This window comes from Ranitomeya imitator, chromosome 8 (genome assembly GCF_032444005.1).
Source record: "Ranitomeya imitator isolate aRanImi1 chromosome 8, aRanImi1.pri, whole genome shotgun sequence".
Lineage (NCBI taxonomy): Eukaryota > Metazoa > Chordata > Amphibia > Anura > Dendrobatidae > Ranitomeya > Ranitomeya imitator.
In genome coordinates this window covers 201386830-201407805 of record NC_091289.1, presented here as the reverse complement: position 1 = coordinate 201407805, position 20976 = coordinate 201386830, and the positions used below count along the sequence as shown (strand labels likewise).

General features: G+C 56.2%; 1 protein-coding gene across 1 annotated transcript in view; it reads right to left on the bottom strand.

Moving 5' to 3' along the window:
- Positions 1 to 20976, bottom strand: part of ERI3 (ERI1 exoribonuclease family member 3) — a 317503-nt gene that overhangs the window by 272617 nt on the left and 23910 nt on the right. Inside the window, 1 exon segment of the mRNA XM_069735844.1 lies at positions 4348 to 4464. Within this exon segment, the coding sequence (XP_069591945.1) occupies positions 4348 to 4464 (117 nt within the window).

Sequence of the window (20976 nt, the reverse complement as noted above, 5' to 3'; positions counted from 1 at the left end):
GCATAACCACGAGCTGCATAACCACGAGCTGCATAACCACGAGCTGCATAACCACGAGCTGCATAACCACGAGCTGCATAACCACGAGCTGCATAACCACGAGCTGCGGCACCTCGAGCTGCGGCGCAGGGAGCAGAGTCAGACACGGCCCCAGAGCTGACAATCCACCAGCACAAGAAATTTAAAAAAACACTCGCTGACAAAAAAGAAAACCTTTTTAACATAAGAATATGATGTACAATAACAAATTGTATTGTGGTACCGTATTAGCCAGAAAAATCGCTGTGAATACTTTTCTGCCCAACGATGACAAACGTGTTCTAGTAGTGATACCTTTATTGGCCAAACATATTATTTTATGGTTACACAATAAAGGTATCACTCCTAGAACACTTTTGTCATCACTGGGCAGAAAAGTATTCACATTAATATAAAAATACAAATCAATCTTAAGACAGAAGTTTGGAAAATGTTCTTTTTAGTGTCTTAAAATCTCCATTTGCTGTCAGTGAGTAGAATCCTTACATTCAGAGACTAAAACAAAACATACCGGCATCAAGTCTGCACCAAAAGGTCGTCACAATGTATCAGTGCAGGTGAAATGTACGGCACCATGGTGGCAGGTAGAAGACTGGTGTCTCGTCTGACACACTGTAACAAACCAGCCGCAGTGTGACACCCAGTAATGGAGGGGCGAGCGCAGATCTCGGGGGCGCGCACTTCTATGGCGCTCATTGTCTCGCTGACCCATGTGCGGAGCCTTTATTAACTCACAAGTGTCATTAATTGTAATGAATCGCCGGCTCCGACTCCACGCAAACGAATCTCCCACTAACGACCAGGAGGGTCCGTGATGAATTCCCCCAGGACATCGGTAATTACTGCGGACGCCGCGATGCAGGATTTTATTTTGCACTTCATTAAGTTCTTCTGATGAAGAAACGTGAGCGCAGATTATAGAGGCCGGAACCAGCGGGGTCCGGGGATCCAGAAGACGAGGGGCCACTGACTGGGGTCCAGCCACAACGTGAGGGGTCCACAGTGGCTCCACCAAGGGCGGGGATCTACAGGGGCTGTGCAATAATACACGGAGGCGATGTATAATAATACATGGGGGGGCGGTGTGTAACAATACATGGGGGGGGTGTAATAATACACGGGGGCGGTGTGTAATAATACACGGGGGCGTGTGTAATAATACACGGGGGGCGGTGTGTAATAATACACGGGGGGCGGTGTGTAATAATACATGGGGGCGGTGTATAATATTACACGGGGGGCGGTGTGTAATAATACACGGGGGCGGTGTGTAATAAAACACGGGGGGCGGTGTGTAATAATACACGGGGGGCGGTGTGTAATAAAACACGGGGGGCGGTGTGCAATAATACACGGAGGCGATGTATAATAATACATGGGGGGGCGGTGTGTAATAATACATGGGGGGTGTATAATAATACACGGGGGGGCGGTGTGTAATAATACACGGGGGGCGGTGTGCAATAATACACGGAGGCGATGTATAATAATACATGGGGGGGCGGTGTGTAATAATACATGGGGGGTGTATAATAATACACGGGGGGGCGGTGTGTAATAATACACGGGGGCGGTGTGTAATAATACACGGGGGGCGGTGTGTAATAATACACGGGGGACGGTGTGTAATAATACACGGGGGACAGTGTGTAATAATACACGGGGACGGTGTGTAATAATACACGGGGGGCGGTGTGTAATAATACACGGGGGGCGGTGTGTAATAATACACGGGGGCGGTGTGTAATAATACACGGGGGCGGTGTGTAATAATACACGGGGGCGGTGTGTAATAATACACGGGGGGCGGTGTGTAACAATACACGGGGGCGGTGTGCAATAATACACGGAGGCGATGTATAATAATACATGGGGGGGCGGTGTGTAATAATACATGGGGGGTGTATAATAATACACGGGGGGGCGGTGTGTAATAATACACGGGGGCGGTGTGTAATAATACACGGGGGGCGGTGTGTAATAATACACGGGGGACGGTGTGTAATAATACACGGGGGACAGTGTGTAATAATACACGGGGACGGTGTGTAATAATACACGGGGACGGTGTGTAATAATACACGGGGGGCGGTGTGTAATAATACACGGGGGGCGGTGTGTAATAATACACGGGGGCGGTGTGTAATAATACACGGGGGCGGTGTGTAATAATACACGGGGGCGGTGTGTAATAATACACGGGGGCGGTGTGTAACAATACACGGGGGGCGGTGTGTAATAATACACGGGGGGCGGTGTGTAATAATACACGGGGGGCGGTGTGTAACAATACACGGGGGGCGGTGTGTAATAATACACGGGGGGCGGTGTGTAATAATACACGGGGGGCGGTGTGTAATAATACACGGGGGGCGGTGTGTAATAATACACGGGGGGCGGTGTGTAACAATACACGGGGGGCGGTGTGTAACAATACACGGGTGGCGGTGTGTAATAATACACGGGGGGCGGTGTGTAATAATACACGGGGGGGGGTGTAATACATTGATGTGCTGGCTGAGTGGGGGTGCATCGTCTGGCTGTGGGATGTGTTCACACGTGGGGGCTCCGCCATGTCTTCGCCACGTTGCCGACTTTCATGCTCTGCATTCTGCGGTCTTCCATTTTTGGCGCTTCCTCTCGGTGGCGGTGTGTAACGTGCATTTGTGCGGTTTGCGGTGCAGCTTTTGAGCGCACTGACGGTGTGAATGGACCCCGAGTGTGCGCTGCGGTCAGGTGAGGCAGCAGCAGAGCCCGTTCCTGCCACGTCCCGGCGACGGGAACCTGCGGGAGCGGCGCTTTACACACGATAAATTCTGTATTTTTTTACTTCGGCTCCATTGGACATTTTGCAGCGTTGTCCTCTGCAGAATGAGGTAACAGAGATTCTGTCAGTGAGCTCGCTCTCTATAAGGCCGGATCACACACGCGGGAAGCACGGCCGAGTCTCGCCTGTTAACACCCGGCTCCATGTATTCCTATGGGCAGTGCCGGGGATTACCATGCGAGACTCGGCCGTGCTTCCCACGTGTGTGATCGCGGCCTGACGCTCTGCCTCCCCACAGCTGTTGGTGACAGAAGCGGACGGAGGCCATGGGGTTAACCATGTCACTGCTGACAGCTGTACGTCCGGCAGTCAGCAGCGGGCGCCTGCCAGCACAGTATGGAGTTACTTTTTCAGCAGTTGTCCTCTGCTCCCGGACGCTCCCAGCTCAGGGACTGGACCGCAGCAGTTTTTTATGGCGCCATTATTCCTCCCCGTGAGGTGGCTTCACCCCCGGCGTCGTCAGGTGCAGTTCATCCCGAGTGCTGGATGCATGAAGCTCTGGATGAGCAGTCCTGGTGCCGCTTCTTCCGCGCATCCTTTGGGCACTGGTTTGCCGCAGCTGCTCCTGCTGGATTGTCCTCTGCACAGTATCAGCCCCTTCAGGAGCCCCCGCAATAATGAAAACCATCACACTCATCATCCAGCTAGTAACAAATACCAACTGCAGCCACTAAGACGACTGCCGCGCCGGCGACATAGATGAGCGCTGCACGTGCTCACTGCCTGCCACGGACCTTATATATGTGGGAGCGCAGGACAACGACTCCCATCGCCAGAGACTTCCCCGCTGCTGCAGAACCGCACGCGTCTGATTCATCTCCGTGTCACGCGGTGACGCCGCCGTATCGCACCGTATCGTCAGTGATCGTTACCCACGCTGTGACCGGCGGAATAAACGCTGGCGGTGTGGGCTTCCTGCCACTCACACGGCTACGTATATTGCACCACCATACAGCGCCAGCATTATAATGAGCCGCGGAGGGTTATACCGCTTTATCCCTGCAGACCCGATACTGCTCACAGCAGAGGGTTTGCTCCATCTGCATCCAGTCTCCGCACTCTGCTGTCACCTACACACTTGACTGACACACTGTGACAAACCACGCTGCGCCCCAGGTATATAACTAGTGGCAGCTTCTTCTCATTGCAGACATCACAGCGCCCCCCATAACTCACCAGTATGATAGCGGTGGGTCCCATCTCCCCCACACTCCGCTGATCTCCGCTCCGGATGCCCTGTACATGGCCGGCGGCCGCTGCCGAGTCCTGAGACTCAGCTCCCATTGAAGTGAATGTACTGCAGGACTCAGCAGTGGCCACCGAGCAAGGACATCCGGCTGCTGCCACGGCACCATCGCGGCTGGTGGGGGGCCGGACCCCACTGATCTCATTGGTGACTCATAGAAAGCTCAATAGCCCAGTCCTGGACAACCCCTTTAAAGAAGACCCTACAGAGAACACTCAGCGATGCGGGCTCTTACCTCGGTGCAGAACGGGGTGAGCTGGGGGTGCACCACGGGCTGAACGTACGTGTGGAACGTGGACTCGATCTCCATGGTTCTGCCGTTTAACTTCAGGATGGGGAACTCAATTATTTCCTACAAGAAAGAAGAAAACAAATCAGATGGTGATGTTACATGTGTGAGGCGAGGGGTCAACATGCGGACCCCAACATCAGCGGGCAGGCGACACTCATCCCATGTGCTCCACGATACACTCCACTCACATCCAGAGCTGCTGCCTACACATGGGTCAGGCGGTTTACCTTCCCCCCAGACATGACGGCTCTGCTCCGCCAGACATGACGGCTCTGCTCTACTGTTCCCCCCCCCCCAGACATGACGGCTCTGCTCCACTGCTGCCTGCCCCCCCAGACATGACGGCTCTGCTCCACTGCTGCCTGCCCCTGCGGATATGACGGCTCTGCTCCACTGCTGCCTGCCCCCCAGACATGACGGCTCTGCTCCACTGCTACCTGCCCCCCCACCCCAGACATGACGGCTCTGCTCCACTGCTGCCTGCCCCCCAGACATGACGGCTCTGCTCCACTGCTACCTGTTCCCCCCCCCCCACCCCAGACATGACGGCTCTGCTCCACTGCTGCCTGCCCCTGCGGATATGACGGCTCTGCTCCACTGCTGCCTGCCCCCCAGACATGACGGCTCTGCTCCACTGCTACCTGTTCCCCCCCCCCCACCCCAGACATGACGGCTCTGCTCCACTGCTGCCTGCCCCCCCCCCCCACCCCCAGACATGACGGCTCTGCTCCACTGCTACCTGCCCCCCAGACATAACGGCTCTGCTCCACTGCTGCCTGCCCCCCCCCCCCAGACATGACGGCTGTGCTCCACTGCTGCCTGCCCCCCCCCCCCCCCAGACATGACGGCTCTGCTCCACTGCTGCCTGCCCCCCAGACATGACGGCTCTGCTCCACTGCTGCCTGCCCCCCCCCCCAGACATGACGGCTCTGCTCCACTGCTGCCTGCCCCCCCCCCCAGACATGACGGCTCTGCTCCACTGCTACCTGCCCCCCAGACATGACGGCTCTGCTCCACTGCTACCTGCCCCCCCACCCCAGACATGACGGCTCTGCTCCACTGCTGCCTGCCCCCCAGACATGACGGCTCTGCTCCACTGCTACCTGTTCCCCCCCCCCCACCCCAGACATGACGGCTCTGCTCCACTGCTGCCTGCCCCTGCGGATATGACGGCTCTGCTCCACTGCTGCCTGCCCCCCAGACATGACGGCTCTGCTCCACTGCTACCTGTTCCCCCCCCCCACCCCAGACATGACGGCTCTGCTCCACTGCTGCCTGCCCCCCCCCCCCACCCCCAGACATGACGGCTCTGCTCCACTGCTGCCTGCCCCCCCCCCCCACCCCCAGACATAACGGCTCTGCTCCACTGCTGCCTGCCCCCCCCCCCCCCAGACATGACGGCTGTGCTCCACTGCTGCCTGCCCCCCCCCCCCCCCAGACATGACGGCTCTGCTCCACTGCTGCCTGCCCCCCAGACATGACGGCTCTGCTCCACTGCTACCTGTTCCCCCCCCCCCCCCCAGACATGACGGCTCTGCTCCACTGCTACCTGCCCCCCAGACATGACGGCTCTGCTCCACTGCTGCCTGCCCCCCCCCCAGACATGACGGCTCTGCTCCACTGCTGCCTGCCCCCCCCCCCAGACATGACGGCTCTGCTCCACTGCTACCTGCCCCCCAGACATGACGGCTCTGCTCCACTGCTACCTGCCCCCCCACCCCAGACATGACGGCTCTGCTCCACTGCTGCCTGCCCCCCAGACATGACGGCTCTGCTCCACTGCTACCTGTTCCCCCCCCCCCCACCCCAGACATGACGGCTCTGCTCCACTGCTGCCTGCCCCTGCGGATATGACGGCTCTGCTCCACTGCTGCCTGCCCCCCAGACATGACGGCTCTGCTCCACTGCTACCTGTTCCCCCCCCCCACCCCAGACATGACGGCTCTGCTCCGCTGCCTGCCCCCCCCCCCCCCCACCCCCAGACATGACGGCTCTGCTCCACTGCTACCTGCCCCCCAGACATAACGGCTCTGCTCCACTGCTGCCTGCCCCCCCCCCCCCAGACATGACGGCTGTGCTCCACTGCTGCCTGCCCCCCCCCCCCCCCAGACATGACGGCTCTGCTCCACTGCTGCCTGCCCCCCAGACATGACGGCTCTGCTCCACTGCTGCCTGCCCCCCCCCCAGACATGACGGCTCTGCTCCACTGCTGCCTGCCCCCCCCCCCAGACATGACGGCTCTGCTCCACTGCTACCTGCCCCCCAGACATGACGGCTCTGCTCCACTGCTACCTGCCCCCCCACCCCAGACATGACGGCTCTGCTCCACTGCTGCCTGCCCCCCAGACATGACGGCTCTGCTCCACTGCTACCTGTTCCCCCCCCCCCACCCCAGACATGACGGCTCTGCTCCACTGCTGCCTGCCCCTGCGGATATGACGGCTCTGCTCCACTGCTGCCTGCCCCCCAGACATGACGGCTCTGCTCCACTGCTACCTGTTCCCCCCCCCCACCCCAGACATGACGGCTCTGCTCCACTGCTGCCTGCCCCCCCCCCCACCCCCAGACATGACGGCTCTGCTCCACTGCTACCTGCCCCCCAGACATAACGGCTCTGCTCCACTGCTGCCTGCCCCCCCCCCCCCAGACATGACGGCTGTGCTCCACTGCTGCCTGCCCCCCCCCCCCCAGACATGACGGCTCTGCTCCACTGCTGCCTGCCCCCCAGACATGACGGCTCTGCTCCACTGCTACCTGTTCCCCCCCCCCCCCAGACATGACGGCTCTGCTCCACTGCTACCTGCCCCCCAGACATGACGGCTCTGCTCCACTGCTGCCTGCCCCCCCCCCAGACATGACGGCTCTGCTCCACTGCTGCCTGCCCCCCCCCCCCAGACATGACGGCTCTGCTCCACTGCTACCTGCCCCCCAGACATGACGGCTCTGCTCCACTGCTACCTGCCCCCCCACCCCAGACATGACGGCTCTGCTCCACTGCTGCCTGCCCCCCAGACATGACGGCTCTGCTCCACTGCTACCTGTTCCCCCCCCCCCACCCCAGACATGACGGCTCTGCTCCACTGCTGCCTGCCCCCCCCCCCCCCCAGACATGACGGCTCTGCTCCACTGCTACCTGCCCCCCAGACATGACGGCTCTGCTCCACTGCTGCCTGCCCCCCCCCCAGACATGACGGCTCTGCTCCACTGCTGCCTGCCCCCCCCCCCAGACATGACGGCTCTGCTCCACTGCTGCCTGCCCCCCAGACATGACGGCTCTGCTCCACTGCTGCCTGCCCCTGCGGACATAACGGCTCTGCTCCACTGCTGCCTGCCCCTGCGGACATGAAGGCTCTGCTCCACTGCTGCCTGCCCCTGCGGACATGAAGGCTCTGCTCCACTGCTGCCTGCCCCTGCGGACATAACGGCTCTGCTCCACTGCTGCCTGCCCCCCCAGACATGACGGCTCTGCTCCACTGCTGCCTGCCCCCCCAGACATGACGGCTCTGCTCCACTGCTGCCTGCCCCCCACCCCCCCCAGACATGACGGCTCTGCTCCACTGCTACCTGCCCCCCAGACATGACGGCTCTGCTCCACTGCTGCCTGCCCCCCAGACATGACGGCTCTGCTCCACTGCTGCCTGCCCCTGCGGACATGACGGCTCTGCTCCACTGCTGCCTGCCCCTGTGGACATGACGGCTCTGCTCCACTGCTGCCTGCCCCTGCGGACATGACGGCTCTGCTCCACTGCTGCCTGCCCCCCCAGACATGACGGCTCTGCTCCACTGCTGCCTGCCCCCCCAGACATGACGGCTCTGCTCCACTGCTGCCTGCCCCCCCAGACATGAAGGCTCTGCTCCACTGCTGCCTGCCCCTGCGGATATGACGGCTCTGCTCCACTGCTGCCTGCCCCCCCCCCCAGACATGACGGCTCTGCTCCACTGCTGCCTGCCCCCCCCCCCAGACATGACGGCTCTGCTCCACTGCTGCCTGCCCCCCAGACATGAAGGCTCTGCTCCACTGCTGCCTGCCCCCCCCCCAGACATGACGGCTCTGCTCCACTGCTGCCTGCCCCCCCAGACATGACGGCTCTGCTCCACTGCTACCTGTTCCCCCCCCCCCACCCCAGACATGACGGCTCTGCTCCACTGCTGCCTGCCCCCCAGACATGACGGCTCTGCTCCACTGCTACCTGTTCCCCCCCCCCCCACCCCAGACATGACGGCTCTGCTCCACTGCTACCTGCCCCCCAGACATGACGGCTCTGCTCCACTGCTACCTGTTCCCCCCCCCCCCCCCACCCCAGACATGACGGCTCTGCTCCACTGCTGCCTGCCCCCCACCCCCCCCAGACATGACGGCTCTGCTCCACTGCTACCTGCCCCCCAGACATGACGGCTCTGCTCCACTGCTGCCTGCCCCTGCGGACATAACGGCTCTGCTCCACTGCTGCCTGCCCCTGCGGACATGAAGGCTCTGCTCCACTGCTGCCTGCCCCTGCGGACATGAAGGCTCTGCTCCACTGCTGCCTGCCCCTGCGGACATAACGGCTCTGCTCCACTGCTGCCTGCACCTGCGGACATGAAGGCTCTGCTCCACTGCTGCCTGCCCCTGTGGATATGACGGCTCTGCTCCACTGCTGCCTGCTCCCCCCCCCCCCCAGACATGACGGCTCTGCTCCACTGCTGCCTGCCCCCCCAGACATGACGGCTCTGCTCCACTGCTACCTGTTCCCCCCCCCCCACCCCAGACATGACGGCTCTGCTCCACTGCTGCCTGCCCCCCACCCCCCCCAGACATGACGGCTCTGCTCCACTGCTACCTGCCCCCCAGACATGACGGCTCTGCTCCACTGCTGCCTGCCCCCCAGACATGACGGCTCTGCTCCACTGCTGCCTGCCCCTGCGGACATAACGGCTCTGCTCCACTGCTGCCTGCCCCTGCGGACATGACGGCTCTGCTCCACTGCTGCCTGCCCCTGTGGACATGACGGCTCTGCTCCACTGCTGCCTGCCCCTGCGGACATGACGGCTCTGCTCCACTGCTGCCTGCCCCCCCAGACATGACGGCTCTGCTCCACTGCTGCCTGCCCCCCCAGACATGACGGCTCTGCTCCACTGCTGCCTGCCCCCCCAGACATGAAGGCTCTGCTCCACTGCTGCCTGCCCCTGCGGATATGACGGCTCTGCTCCACTGCCGCCTGCTCCCCCCCCCCCTTCCCCAGACATGACGGCTCTGCTCCACTGCTGCCTGCCCCCCCCCCCCCCCAGACATGACGGCTCTGCTCCACTGCTGCCTGCCCCCCCCCCCCAGACATGACGGCTCTGCTCCACTGCTGCCTGCTCCCCCCCCCCCCCCCCCAGACATGACGGCTCTGCTCCACTGCTGCCTGCCCCTGCGGACATAACGGCTCTGCTCCACTGCTGCCTGCCCCTGCGGACATGACGGCTCTGCTCCACTGCTGCCTGCCCCTGCGGACATGACGGCTCTGCTCCACTGCTGCCTGCCCCTGCGGACATGACGGCTCTGCTCCACTGCTGCCTGCCCCTGCGGACATGACGGCTCTGCTCCACTGCTGCCTGCCCCCCCAGACATGACGGCTCTGCTCCACTGCTGCCTGCCCCCCCAGACATGACGGCTCTGCTCCACTGCTGCCTGCCCCCCAGACATGAAGGCTCTGCTCCACTGCTGCCTGCCCCTGCGGATAGGACGGCTCTGCTCCACTGCCGCCTGCTCCCCCCCCCCCCCCCCTTCCCCAGACATGACGGCTCTGCTCCACTGCCGCCTGCTCCCCCCCCCCTGCTTCCCCAGACATGACGGCTCTCCTCCACTGCTGCCTGCCCCCCCAGACATGACGGCTCTGCTCCACTGCTGCCTGCCCCCCAGACATGACGGCTCTGCTCCACTGCTGCCTGCCCCCCAGACATGACGGCTCTGCTCCACTGCTGCCTGCCCCCCCAGACATGACGGCTCTGCTCCACTGCTGCCTGCCCCCCCAGACATGACGGCTCTGCTCCACTGCTGCCTGCCCCCCAGACATGACGGCTCTGCTCCACTGCTACCTGCCCCCCCCCCCCCCCCAGACATGACGGCTCTGCTCCACAGATCGAAAAGTGTATTTAAAATAAACTCGGGGTATTTTCTGATTAGGGATCCCTTTAAGGAAGGCTTGTCACTCCCTTTATTTCTCTCCTGTAAGAATCGTCCCCATCCAAACCACAGCAGGACGATGAGCAAACAGTTTAAAGGGATTCTCCTCCTAAATGCATTGTCTTGTCTGATACATTGTGACAACCGCAGTTCGTCGTCTCATGGGGTTGTCAGCGACCAGTCAGTGTCAGATGAGAGAAGTCCAGAGGATCGCAGTTAAAGGGGTTGTTCATACAGGGCAGACCTCTAAAGGACCCTCATCTCTTGGCCCTGAAGAGAACTGTTCTATAAAGGGTCTGATACTGTATGACCATCCTATCCTCCATCACTCAGACAGCCCTGCAATGTGAAGTGTCTCCTGTGGGGGCGCTGCAGTGTGATTAAGGTGCAGGACCCCCACAGGCCCAGACACGGGACTCCCACAGGCGCAGGGGCGGGACCCCCACAGGCGCAGAAATCCCACAGGCACAGGTGTGGGACTGACAGGTTTTTATAAGGTTTTGTTTTGGGGGGTTTTCGGGGAGGGGGAATTTAAGCACGCAAGCATACTTGGGTGAAACCGCTCATCAAATGCTCTGAATGAAACGCAGGCGACGTCTCCGGAGCTTCCCACTCTCGCATTGTATGAAGCACGGAGCGTCCACAGAGACAGCGCCGGCCGAACAACGCTCCGTTCACTTTTTAACACTTGGGGTTTCTAGAAACCTTAAGGCTATGTTCACACGTGGCGTTTTTGCTGCATTTTTTTTTCTCTCTTGGCAGAAAAGAAGTTGCAAAAAACAAACGTGTGTGCAGGACATTTGTGAAATCTCAGACTTTGCGGGTACTGTAAAAGGCAGCTGAAAATTTGCATAACAATGCCACGTGTGAACATGGCCTGAGATGAGAGACGTGGTGCGAGCATGGCCTGAGATGAGAGACGTGGTGCGAGCATGGCCTGAGATGAGAGACGTGGTGTGAGCATGGCCTGAGATGAGAGACGTGGTGTGAGCATGGCCTGAGATGAGAGACGTGGTGTGAGCATGGCCTGAGATGAGAGATGTGGTGCGAGCATGGCCTCAGATGAGAGACGTTGTGCGAGCATGGCCTGAGATGAGAGGCGTGGTGCGAGCATGGCCTGAGATGATAGACGTTGTGCGAGCATGGCCTGAGATGAGAGGCGTGGTGCGAGCATGGCCTGAGATGATAGACGTTGTGCTAGCATGGCCTGAGATGAGAGACGTGGTGCGAGCATGGCCTGAGATGATAGACGTTGTGCGAGCATGGCCTGAGATGAGAGGCGTGGTGCGAGCATGGCCTCAGATGATAGACGTGGTGCGAACATGGCCTCAGATGATAGACGTGGTGCGAACATGGCCTGAGATGAGAGACGTGGTGTGAGCATGGCCTGAGATGAGAGATGTGGTGCGAGCATGGCCTCAGATGATAGACGTGGTGCGAACATGGCCTGAGATGAGAGACGTGGTGCGAGCATGGCCTGAGATGAGAGACGTGGTGCGAGCATGGCCTGAGATGAGACATGGTGTGAGCATGGCCTGAGATGAGAGATGTGGTGCGAGCATGGCCTCAGATGAGAGACGTGGTGCGAGCATGGCCTGAGATGATAGACGTTGTGCGAGCATGGCCTGAGATGAGAGACGTGGTGCGAGCATGGCCTAAGATGATAGACGGTGTGCGAGCATGGCCTGAGATGAGAGGCGTGGTGTGAGCATGGCCTGAGATGAGAGACGTGGTGTGAGCATGGCCTGAGATGAGAGACGTGGTGTGAGCATGGCCTGAGATGAGAGACGTGGTGTGAGCCTGGCCTGAGATGAGAGACGTGGTGTGAGCATGGCCTGAGATGAGAGACGTGGTGTGAGCATGGCCTGAGATGAGAGACACGGTGTGAGCATGGCCTGAGATGAGACGTGGTGTGAGCATGGCCTGAGATGAGAGACGTGGTGTGAGCCTGGCCTGAGATGAGAGACGTGGTGTGAGCATGGCCTGAGATGAGAGACGTGGTATGAGCACACGCTGAGGGAGCGCGCAGCCGCCGCGGCCAACAGTCCCTGCTGCATTCCTGCTTTTTTTGTCCAGCATTTGGCGACGTTCATCGGTTTCTCATTTGTGCCTTATTCACCTTTCTAGAAGTCTATTTTATGGTTATCCACCAGTTTGTTTTTCTCTGGGAGTTATTATGGAGTATTTTGTTGTGAGAGGGGTTTGTGACAATAAAAAAAACCCAGTGATCACAAGACTAATAAGTGAAAAAAGGGCAAATGATGACTGGGCCTTCATGTATCATTCGTAGGATAGCCCTCTAACACATTCTGAGCACCTTTGGTGCAATTAGTCACTTTTTCAGGCCACAGGAGGCGCTCTGCTGAAGGCGGTACAACCCTTAATAAATCACCTTCATTAACTCCTTACTAGCAATAATAAATGTGCTTGCTGTCAGTGACTATGAACACATATACATTCAGAGGCTAAAATCCTGATCATTACTGGTCCTGCTCTCAGCTGAGGGTTTGTTTCTATTGCACCAAGTAAATACATGGCAGCTGCTGCTTTCCAGGCCTCTCTGCTGGTTTGTTACAATGTGTCAGTGTGGGCTGTAGGCAGCTCAGCTCACAGAGCATTGCTCACACCTCCGGTGAGCAGAGAGCAGGACCGGTTATGGCTCTGAATGGAAACCCGAGTTCTCATTCACTGTCAGCAAGATGGGAAGAAAACGGAGAAATTAAACACTAAGGCCCCGCTTCACCGCTTTTTGCGCCTTTTTTCAGGGTTCGGACTCTTGTGGATCTTTTGCTCCTAATTGATTATTTTTACACCATTTTCAGCCTTCGTTATTTTTTGGTTTGCTCCGTCATTATCAAGATGTTCTTGAATTATTCATCACTTGAGACTTTTCAAAATGTCACTAAAATGTTTGTGCTAATTGTTTTCCAGTGACCTCGTGCAGTAAACATCTGTGCGATCATTCATGAACGTCAGAAGACGGATCAGGGCCTATGCCTGCTACAAAGTCTCAGAAGTTTACAGAGATTATTTACCCAAAACGGGAAAATCCCTTTAAGGGCAGAGTGGAGGTCTCCCTGAGTGGGGCGGCGAGGCTGCAGGTGGCAAGGGTGCAGGCGGCGAGGTTGCAGGCGGCGAGGCTGCAGGCAGCAGCGAGGTTGCAGGCAGCAAAGCTGCAGGCGGCGAGGGTGCAGGTGGCGAGGTTGGAGGTGGCGAGGGTGCAGGCGGCGAGGCTGCAGGCAGCAAAGCTGCGGGCGGCGAGGTTGCGGGCGGCGAAGCTACAGGCGGCGAGGCTGCGGGCGGCGAAGCTACAGGCAGCAAGGTTGCAGGCGGCGAGGCTGCAGGCAGCAGCGAGGTTGCAGGCGGCAAGGTTGCAGGCGGCGAGGCTGCGGGCGGCAAGGCTGCGGGCGGCAAGGCTGCGGGCAGCGAGGTTGCAGGCAGCGAGGTTGCAGGCGACGAGGCTGCAGGCAACAGCGAGGCTGCGGGCGGCGAGGCTGCGGGCGGCGAGGCTGCAGGCGGCGAGGTTGCGGGCGGCGAGGCTGCAGGCAGCAAGGTTGCAGGCGGCGAGGCTGCAGGCAGCAGCGAGGTTGCAGGCGGCGAGGTTGCAGGCGGCAAGGTTGCAGGCGGCGAGGCTGCGGGCGGCAAGGCTGCGGGCAAGCGAGGGTGCAGGCAGCGAGGTTGCAGGCGATGAGGCTGCAGGCAACAGCGAGGCTGCGGCGGCGAGGCTGCGGGCGGCGAGGCTGCAGGCGGCGAGGCTGCAGGCGGCGAGGTTGCAGGCAGCGAGGTTGCACGTCGCTCGTTACTTTGGATCTTACACATTAATTGTTCGGACTTGAGAAGAAACAACTTTGCAGAAAGAAGAGAGTCACGGGGACGATCAGAGCGGAGCCGCAGGTACGGATAAAGAGACGGCCGGGCGTTCACCCCAATTATGGCCAGAGTGGCAGCCCCCTGAACTAGCAGGTGTGAGGAGGACCCTCATGGACCAGCCTCCACCACAACCTCCTGACCCGTGTCATTGATCAGCGGTCGCCGCCGACGCTAATGATCCAACATACGGCGCGGAGATAAAACAAACAGTGAGGAGCAGATAAAAGCGCAATCATTACTTTGTGGTCGTTAATCCCATTTTTTACGTCCTTGTGTTGGGGACGACGAGTGACGATTTGTTTTGTGCCTTCAGAAGATGAATTGGTCAGTTCTCCCTAATAAAGACGCATAGCAATGAGGCCCCCGTTGCCATATGTTCCTGGAAAGCGGCCGGGGCTATGGAAATGCGACCGCTGACTGATGTCATGGGCTCCTGCATTAAAAAACCACGCGGCCAATAACGACGGCTCCTTAATATTCAAAAACTGTTTGCAAAATTTAATCAAAGCAGCCAAAAGCAAACATTTTTACTTGCTGACACTTTTATGAGCATTCATACATTTTTTACAACCCGGGAATGCAATTAAGAAAGGTTTAACCCTTCACTGGCTGGAATCCCAGCAGTCTACATACAGTGAGCAGAATTAGGAGGGGAGCGACGGGCGGCGAATATCGCGGGGGTCCACGAGCGGCGCACACGAGGTGCACAGACCCGCGAGGACCTGAGGGCGGGAGACCAGGAGTCTGACAGTCAGGGCTTGCATTTACATTTTCTACTTTTACATTTAAGTTTTTGTGTTTGATAATCCAGAATATATGAAGTAGTGTCAGAGTAAAGGACCCGCGCTGGGGACAGTTTATAACGGGGCACCTACATGAGCGCAGCTCTGAGGGCCGCACTGACCCAGGACGGTCCCACAGAATAGGGGCTGCTGGGACCACAGCTATGGAGCCCCCGTCATTCTGTGCAGCGCTGAGGAATATGGTGGTGCTATATAAGAAGCAAACAGTAACCCATCTTCTAGAAGTGTAACTCTGGAAGGAAAATGAGGCTTCAACACCAGTACCACCCAGCGCGACGCCGCCAGTACCACCCAGCGCGACTCCGCCAGTACCACCCAGCGCGACCCCGCCAGTTCCACCCAGCGCGACCCCGCCAGTACCACCCAGCGCGACCCCGCCAGTACCACCCAGCGCGACGACGCCAGTACCACCCAGCGCGACGCCGCCAGTACCACCCAGCGCGACCCCGCCAGTTCCACCCAGCGCGACCCCGCCAGTACCACCCAGCGCGACCCCGCCAGTACCACCCAGCGCGACGCCGCCAGTACCACCCAGCGCGACGCCGCCGTACCACCCAGCGCGACCCCGCCGTACCACCCAGCGCGACGCCGCCAGTACCACCCAGCGCGACCCCGCCAGTACCACCCAGCGCGACTCCGCCAGTACCACCCAGCGCGACCCCGCCAGTTCCACCCAGCGCGACCCCGCCAGTACCACCCAGCGCGACCCCGCCAGTACCACCCAGCGCGACCCCGCCAGGTCCACCCAGCGCGACCCCGCTGGCACCACCCAGCGCGACCCCGCCGTACCACCCAGCGCGACCCCGCCGGCACCACCCAGCACGACCCTCTCATCATGTGTATCCAGACCTCTTTTAATGCACCTCATGATCCTGTTTGCCTTGGCAGCTGCTGCCTGGCACTGGCTGCTCCAGGTAAGTTTATCATTAACTAGGATCCCCAAGTCCTTCTCCCTGTCAGATTTACCCAGTGGTTTCCCGTTCAGTGTGAAATGGTGATATTGATTCCCTCTTCCCATGTGTATAACCTTACATTTATCATTGTTAAACCTCATCTGCCACCTTTCAGCCCAAGTTTCCAACTTATCCAGATCCATCTGTAGCAGAATACTATCTTCTCTTGTATTAACTGCTTTACATAGTTTTGTATCATCTGCAAATATCGATATTTTACTGTGTAAACCTTCTACCAGATCATTAATGAATATGTTGAAGAGAACAGGTCCCAATACTGACCCCTGCGGTACCCCACTGGTCACAGCGACCCAGTTAGAGACTATACCATTTATAACCACCCTCTGCTTTCTATCACTAAGCCAGTTACTAACCCATTTACACACATTTTCCCCCAGACCAAGCATTCTCATTTTGTGTACCAACCTCTTGTGCGGCACGGTATCAAACGCTTTGGAAAAATCGAGATATACCACGTCCAATGACTCACCATGGTCCAGCCTATAGCTTACCTCTTCATAAAAACTGATTAGATTGGTTTGACAGGAGCGATTTCTCATAAACCCATGCTGATATGGAGTTAAACAGTTATTCTCATTGAGATAATCCAGAATAACATCCCTCAGAAACCCTTCAAATATTTTACCAACAATAGAGGTTAGACTTACTGGCCTATAATTTCCAGGTTCACTTTTAGAGCCCTTTTTGAATATTGGCACCACATTTGCTATGCGCCAGTCCTGCGGAACAGACCCTGTCGCTATAGAGTCCCTAAAAATAAGAAATAATGGTTTATCTATTACATTACTTAGTTCTCTTAGTACTCGTGGGTGTATGCCATCCGCACCCGGAGATTTATCTATTTTGATCTTATTTAGCCGGTTTCGCACCTCTTCTTGGGTTAGATTGGTGACTCTTAGTATAGGGTTTTCATTGTTTCTTGGGATTTCACCTAGCATTTCATTTTCCACCGTGAATACCGTGGAGAAGAAGGTGTTTAATATGTTAGCTTTTTCCTCGTCATCTACAACCATTCTTTCCTCACTATTTTTTAAGGGGCCTACATTTTCAGTTTTTATTCTTTTACTATTGATATAGTTGAAGAACAGTTTGGGATTAGTTTTACTCTCCTTAGCAATGTGCTTCTCTGTTTCCTTTTTGGCAGCTTTAATTAGTTTTTTAGATAAAGTATTTTTCTCCCTATAGTTTTTTAGAGCTTCAATGGTGCCATCCTGCTTTAGTAGTGCAAATGCTTTCTTTTTACTGTTAATTGCCTGTCTTACTTCTTTGTTTAGCCACATTGGGTTTTTCCTATTTCTAGTCCTTTTATTCCCACAAGGTATAAACCGCTTACACTGCCTATTTAGGATGTTCTTAAACATTTCCCATTTATTACCTGTATTCTTATTTCTGAGGATATTGTCCCAGTCTACCAGATTAAGGGCATCTCTAAGCTGGTCAAACTTTGCCTTCCTAAAGTTCAGTGTTTTTGTGACTCCCTGACAAGTCCCCCTAGTGAAAGACAGGTGAAACTGTACAATATTGTGGTCGCTATTTCCTAGATGCCCGACCACCTGCAGATTTGTTATTCTGTCAGGTCTATTAGATAGTATTAGGTCTAAAAGTGCTGCTCCTCTGGTTGGATTCTGCACCAATTGTGAAAGATAATTTTTCTTGGTTATTAGCAGAAACCTGTTGCCTTTATGGGTTTCAGAGGTTTCTGTTTCCCAGTTAATATCCGGGTAGTTAAAGTCCCCCATAACCAGGACCTCATTATGGGTTGCAGCTTCATCTATCTGCTTTAGAAGTAGACTTTCCATGGTTTCTGTTATATTTGGGGGTTTGTAACAGACCCCAATGAGAATTTTGTTACCATTTTTCCCTCCATGAATTTCAACCCATATGGACTCGACATCCTCATTCCCTTCGCTAATATCCTCCCTTAAAGTGGACTTTAGACAAGACTTTACATAGAGACAAACCCCTCCTCCTCTCCGATTTTTACGATCCTTTCTAAACAGACTGTAACCCTGTAAGTTAACTGCCCAGTCATAGCTTTCATCTAACCATGTCTCGGTTATTCCCACTATGTCAAAGTTACCTGTAGATATTTCTGCTTCTAATTCTTCCATCTTGTTTGTCAGGCTTCTGGCGTTTGCGAGCATGCAGTTTAGAGGATTTTGTTTTGTTCCAATCTCCTCACTGTGGATTGTTTTAGAAATGTTCTTACCTCCCTTCTGAGTATGTTTTCCTGGGTCGTCTTTGTTCGAGTCTAATGTTTTTCTTCCCGTCCCCTCTTCTTCTAGTTTAACGCCCTCCTGATGAGTGTAGCGAGTCTTCTGGCGAATGTGTGTTTCCCAGGTTTGTTGAGGTGTAGTCCGTCTCTGGCGAGGAGTCCATCGTACAAGTAATTCACACCGTGGTCCAGGAATCCGAATCCTTGTTGTCTGCACCATCGTCTTAGCCAGTTGTTTGCATCAAGGATCCTGTTCCATCTCCTGGTGCCATGCCCGTCTACTGGAAGGATAGAAGAAAAAACTACCTGTGCATCCAGTTCTTTTACTTTCTTCCCCAACTCTTCAAAGTCTTTGCAGATTGTCGGTAGGTCCTTCCTTGCCGTGTCATTGGTGCCAACATGTATCAGAAGAAATGGGTGGACGTCCTTGGAGCTGAAGAGCTTTGGTATCCTATCGGTCACATCCTTGATCATCGCACCTGGAAGGCAGCATACTTCTCTTGCAGTTATGTCCGGTCTGCAGATGGCTGCTTCTGTGCCTCTCAGTAGTGAGTCTCCCACCACCACCACTCTTCGTTGCTTCTTGGCTGTACTTTTTGCTGTCACTTGTTGCTGTGTGCCCTTTTCTTTTTTGCTTGCTGGTATTGCTTCCTTCTTAGGTGTGCCATCTTCATCCTCTACAAAGATTTGATATCGGTTCTTCAGTTGTGTGGTTGGTGATTTCTCCATGGTCTTCTTGCTTCTTTTGGTCACATGCTTCCACTCATCTGCTTTTGGAGGTTCTCTGACACTTTTTGCACCTTCTGTGACCAGTAGAGATGCTTCTGTTCTGTCTAGAAAGTCTTCATTCTCTTTGATGAGTTTCAAAGTTGCTATTCTTTCTTCCAGACCCCGCACCTTTTCTTCTAAAAGGGCCACTAGTCTACACTTCTGTACCGTAGTGATGTAGTGATGTCACCAGTACCATAGTGATGTAGTGATGTCACCAGTACCGCGTGCCGTAATGATGTCACCAGTACCGCAGTGATGTCACCAGTACCGCAGTGATGTCACCAGTACCGAGTGCTGTAGTGATGTCACCAGTACTGCGAGCCGTATTGATGTCACCAGTACCGCAGTGATGTCACCAGTACCGCAGTGATGTCACCAGTACCGCAGTGATGTCACCAGTACCGTAGTGATGTAGTGATGTCACCAGTACCATAGTGATGTAGTGATGTCACCAGTACCGCATGCTGTAGTGATGTCACCAGTACCATAGTGATGTAGTAATGTCACCAGTACCACATGCTGTAGTGATGTCACCAGTACTGCGAGCCGTATTGATGTCACCAGTACCGCAGTGATGTCACCAGTACCATAGTGATGTAGTGATGTCACCAGTACCGCATGCTGTAGTGATGTCACCAGTACCGCATGCTGTAGTGATGTCACCAGTACTGCGAGCCGTATTGATGTCACCTGTACCGCAGTGATGTCACCAGTACCGCAGTGATGTCACCAGTACCGTAGTGATGTCACCAGTACCATAGTGATGTCACCAGTACCGCATGCTGTAGTGATGTCACCAGTACCGCATGCTGTAGTGATGTCACCAGTACCGCATGCTGTAGTGATGTCACCAGTACTGCGAGCCGTATTGATGTCACCAGTACCGCAGTGATGTCACCAGTACCGCAGTGATGTCACCAGTACCGTAGTGATGTCACCAGTACCATAGTGATGTCACCAGTACCGCATGCTGTAGTGATGTCACCAGTACTGCGAGCCGTATTGATGTCACCTGTACCGCAGTGATGTCACCAGTACCGCAGTGATGTCACCAGTACCGTAGTGATGTCACCAGTACCATAGTGATGTCACCAGTACCGCATGCTGTAGTGATGTCACCAGTACCGCATGCTGTAGTGATGTCACCAGTACCGCATGCTGTAGTGATGTCACCAGTACTGCGAGCCGTATTGATGTCACCAGTACCGCAGTGATGTCACCAGTACCGTAGTGATGTCACCAGTACCATAGTGATGTCACCAGTACCGCATGCTGTAGTGATGTCACCAGTACCGCGTGCTGTAGTGATGTCACCAGTACCGCATGCTGTAGTGATGTCACCAGTACCGCGTGCTGTAGTGATGTCACCAGTACCGCATGCTGTAGTGATGTCACCAGTACCGCGTGCTGTAGTGATGTCACCAGTACCGCAGTGATGTCACCAGTACCGCAGTGATGTCACCAGTACCGCAGTGATGTCACCAGTACCGCAGTGATGTCACCAGTACCGAGTGCTGTAGTGATGTCACCAGTACTGTGAGCCGTATTGATGTCACCAGTACCGCAGTGATGTCACCAGTACCGCAGTGATGTCACCAGTACTGTAGTGATGTCACCAGTACCGTAGTGATGTCACCAGTACCGTAGTGATGTAGTGATGTCACCAGTACCATAGTGATGTAGTGATGTCACCAGTACCGCATGCTGTAGTGATGTCACCAGTACCGCGAGCCGTAGTGATGTCACCAGTGCCGCGTGCCGTAGTGATGTCAGGCTTTGTAAAGCTGGACA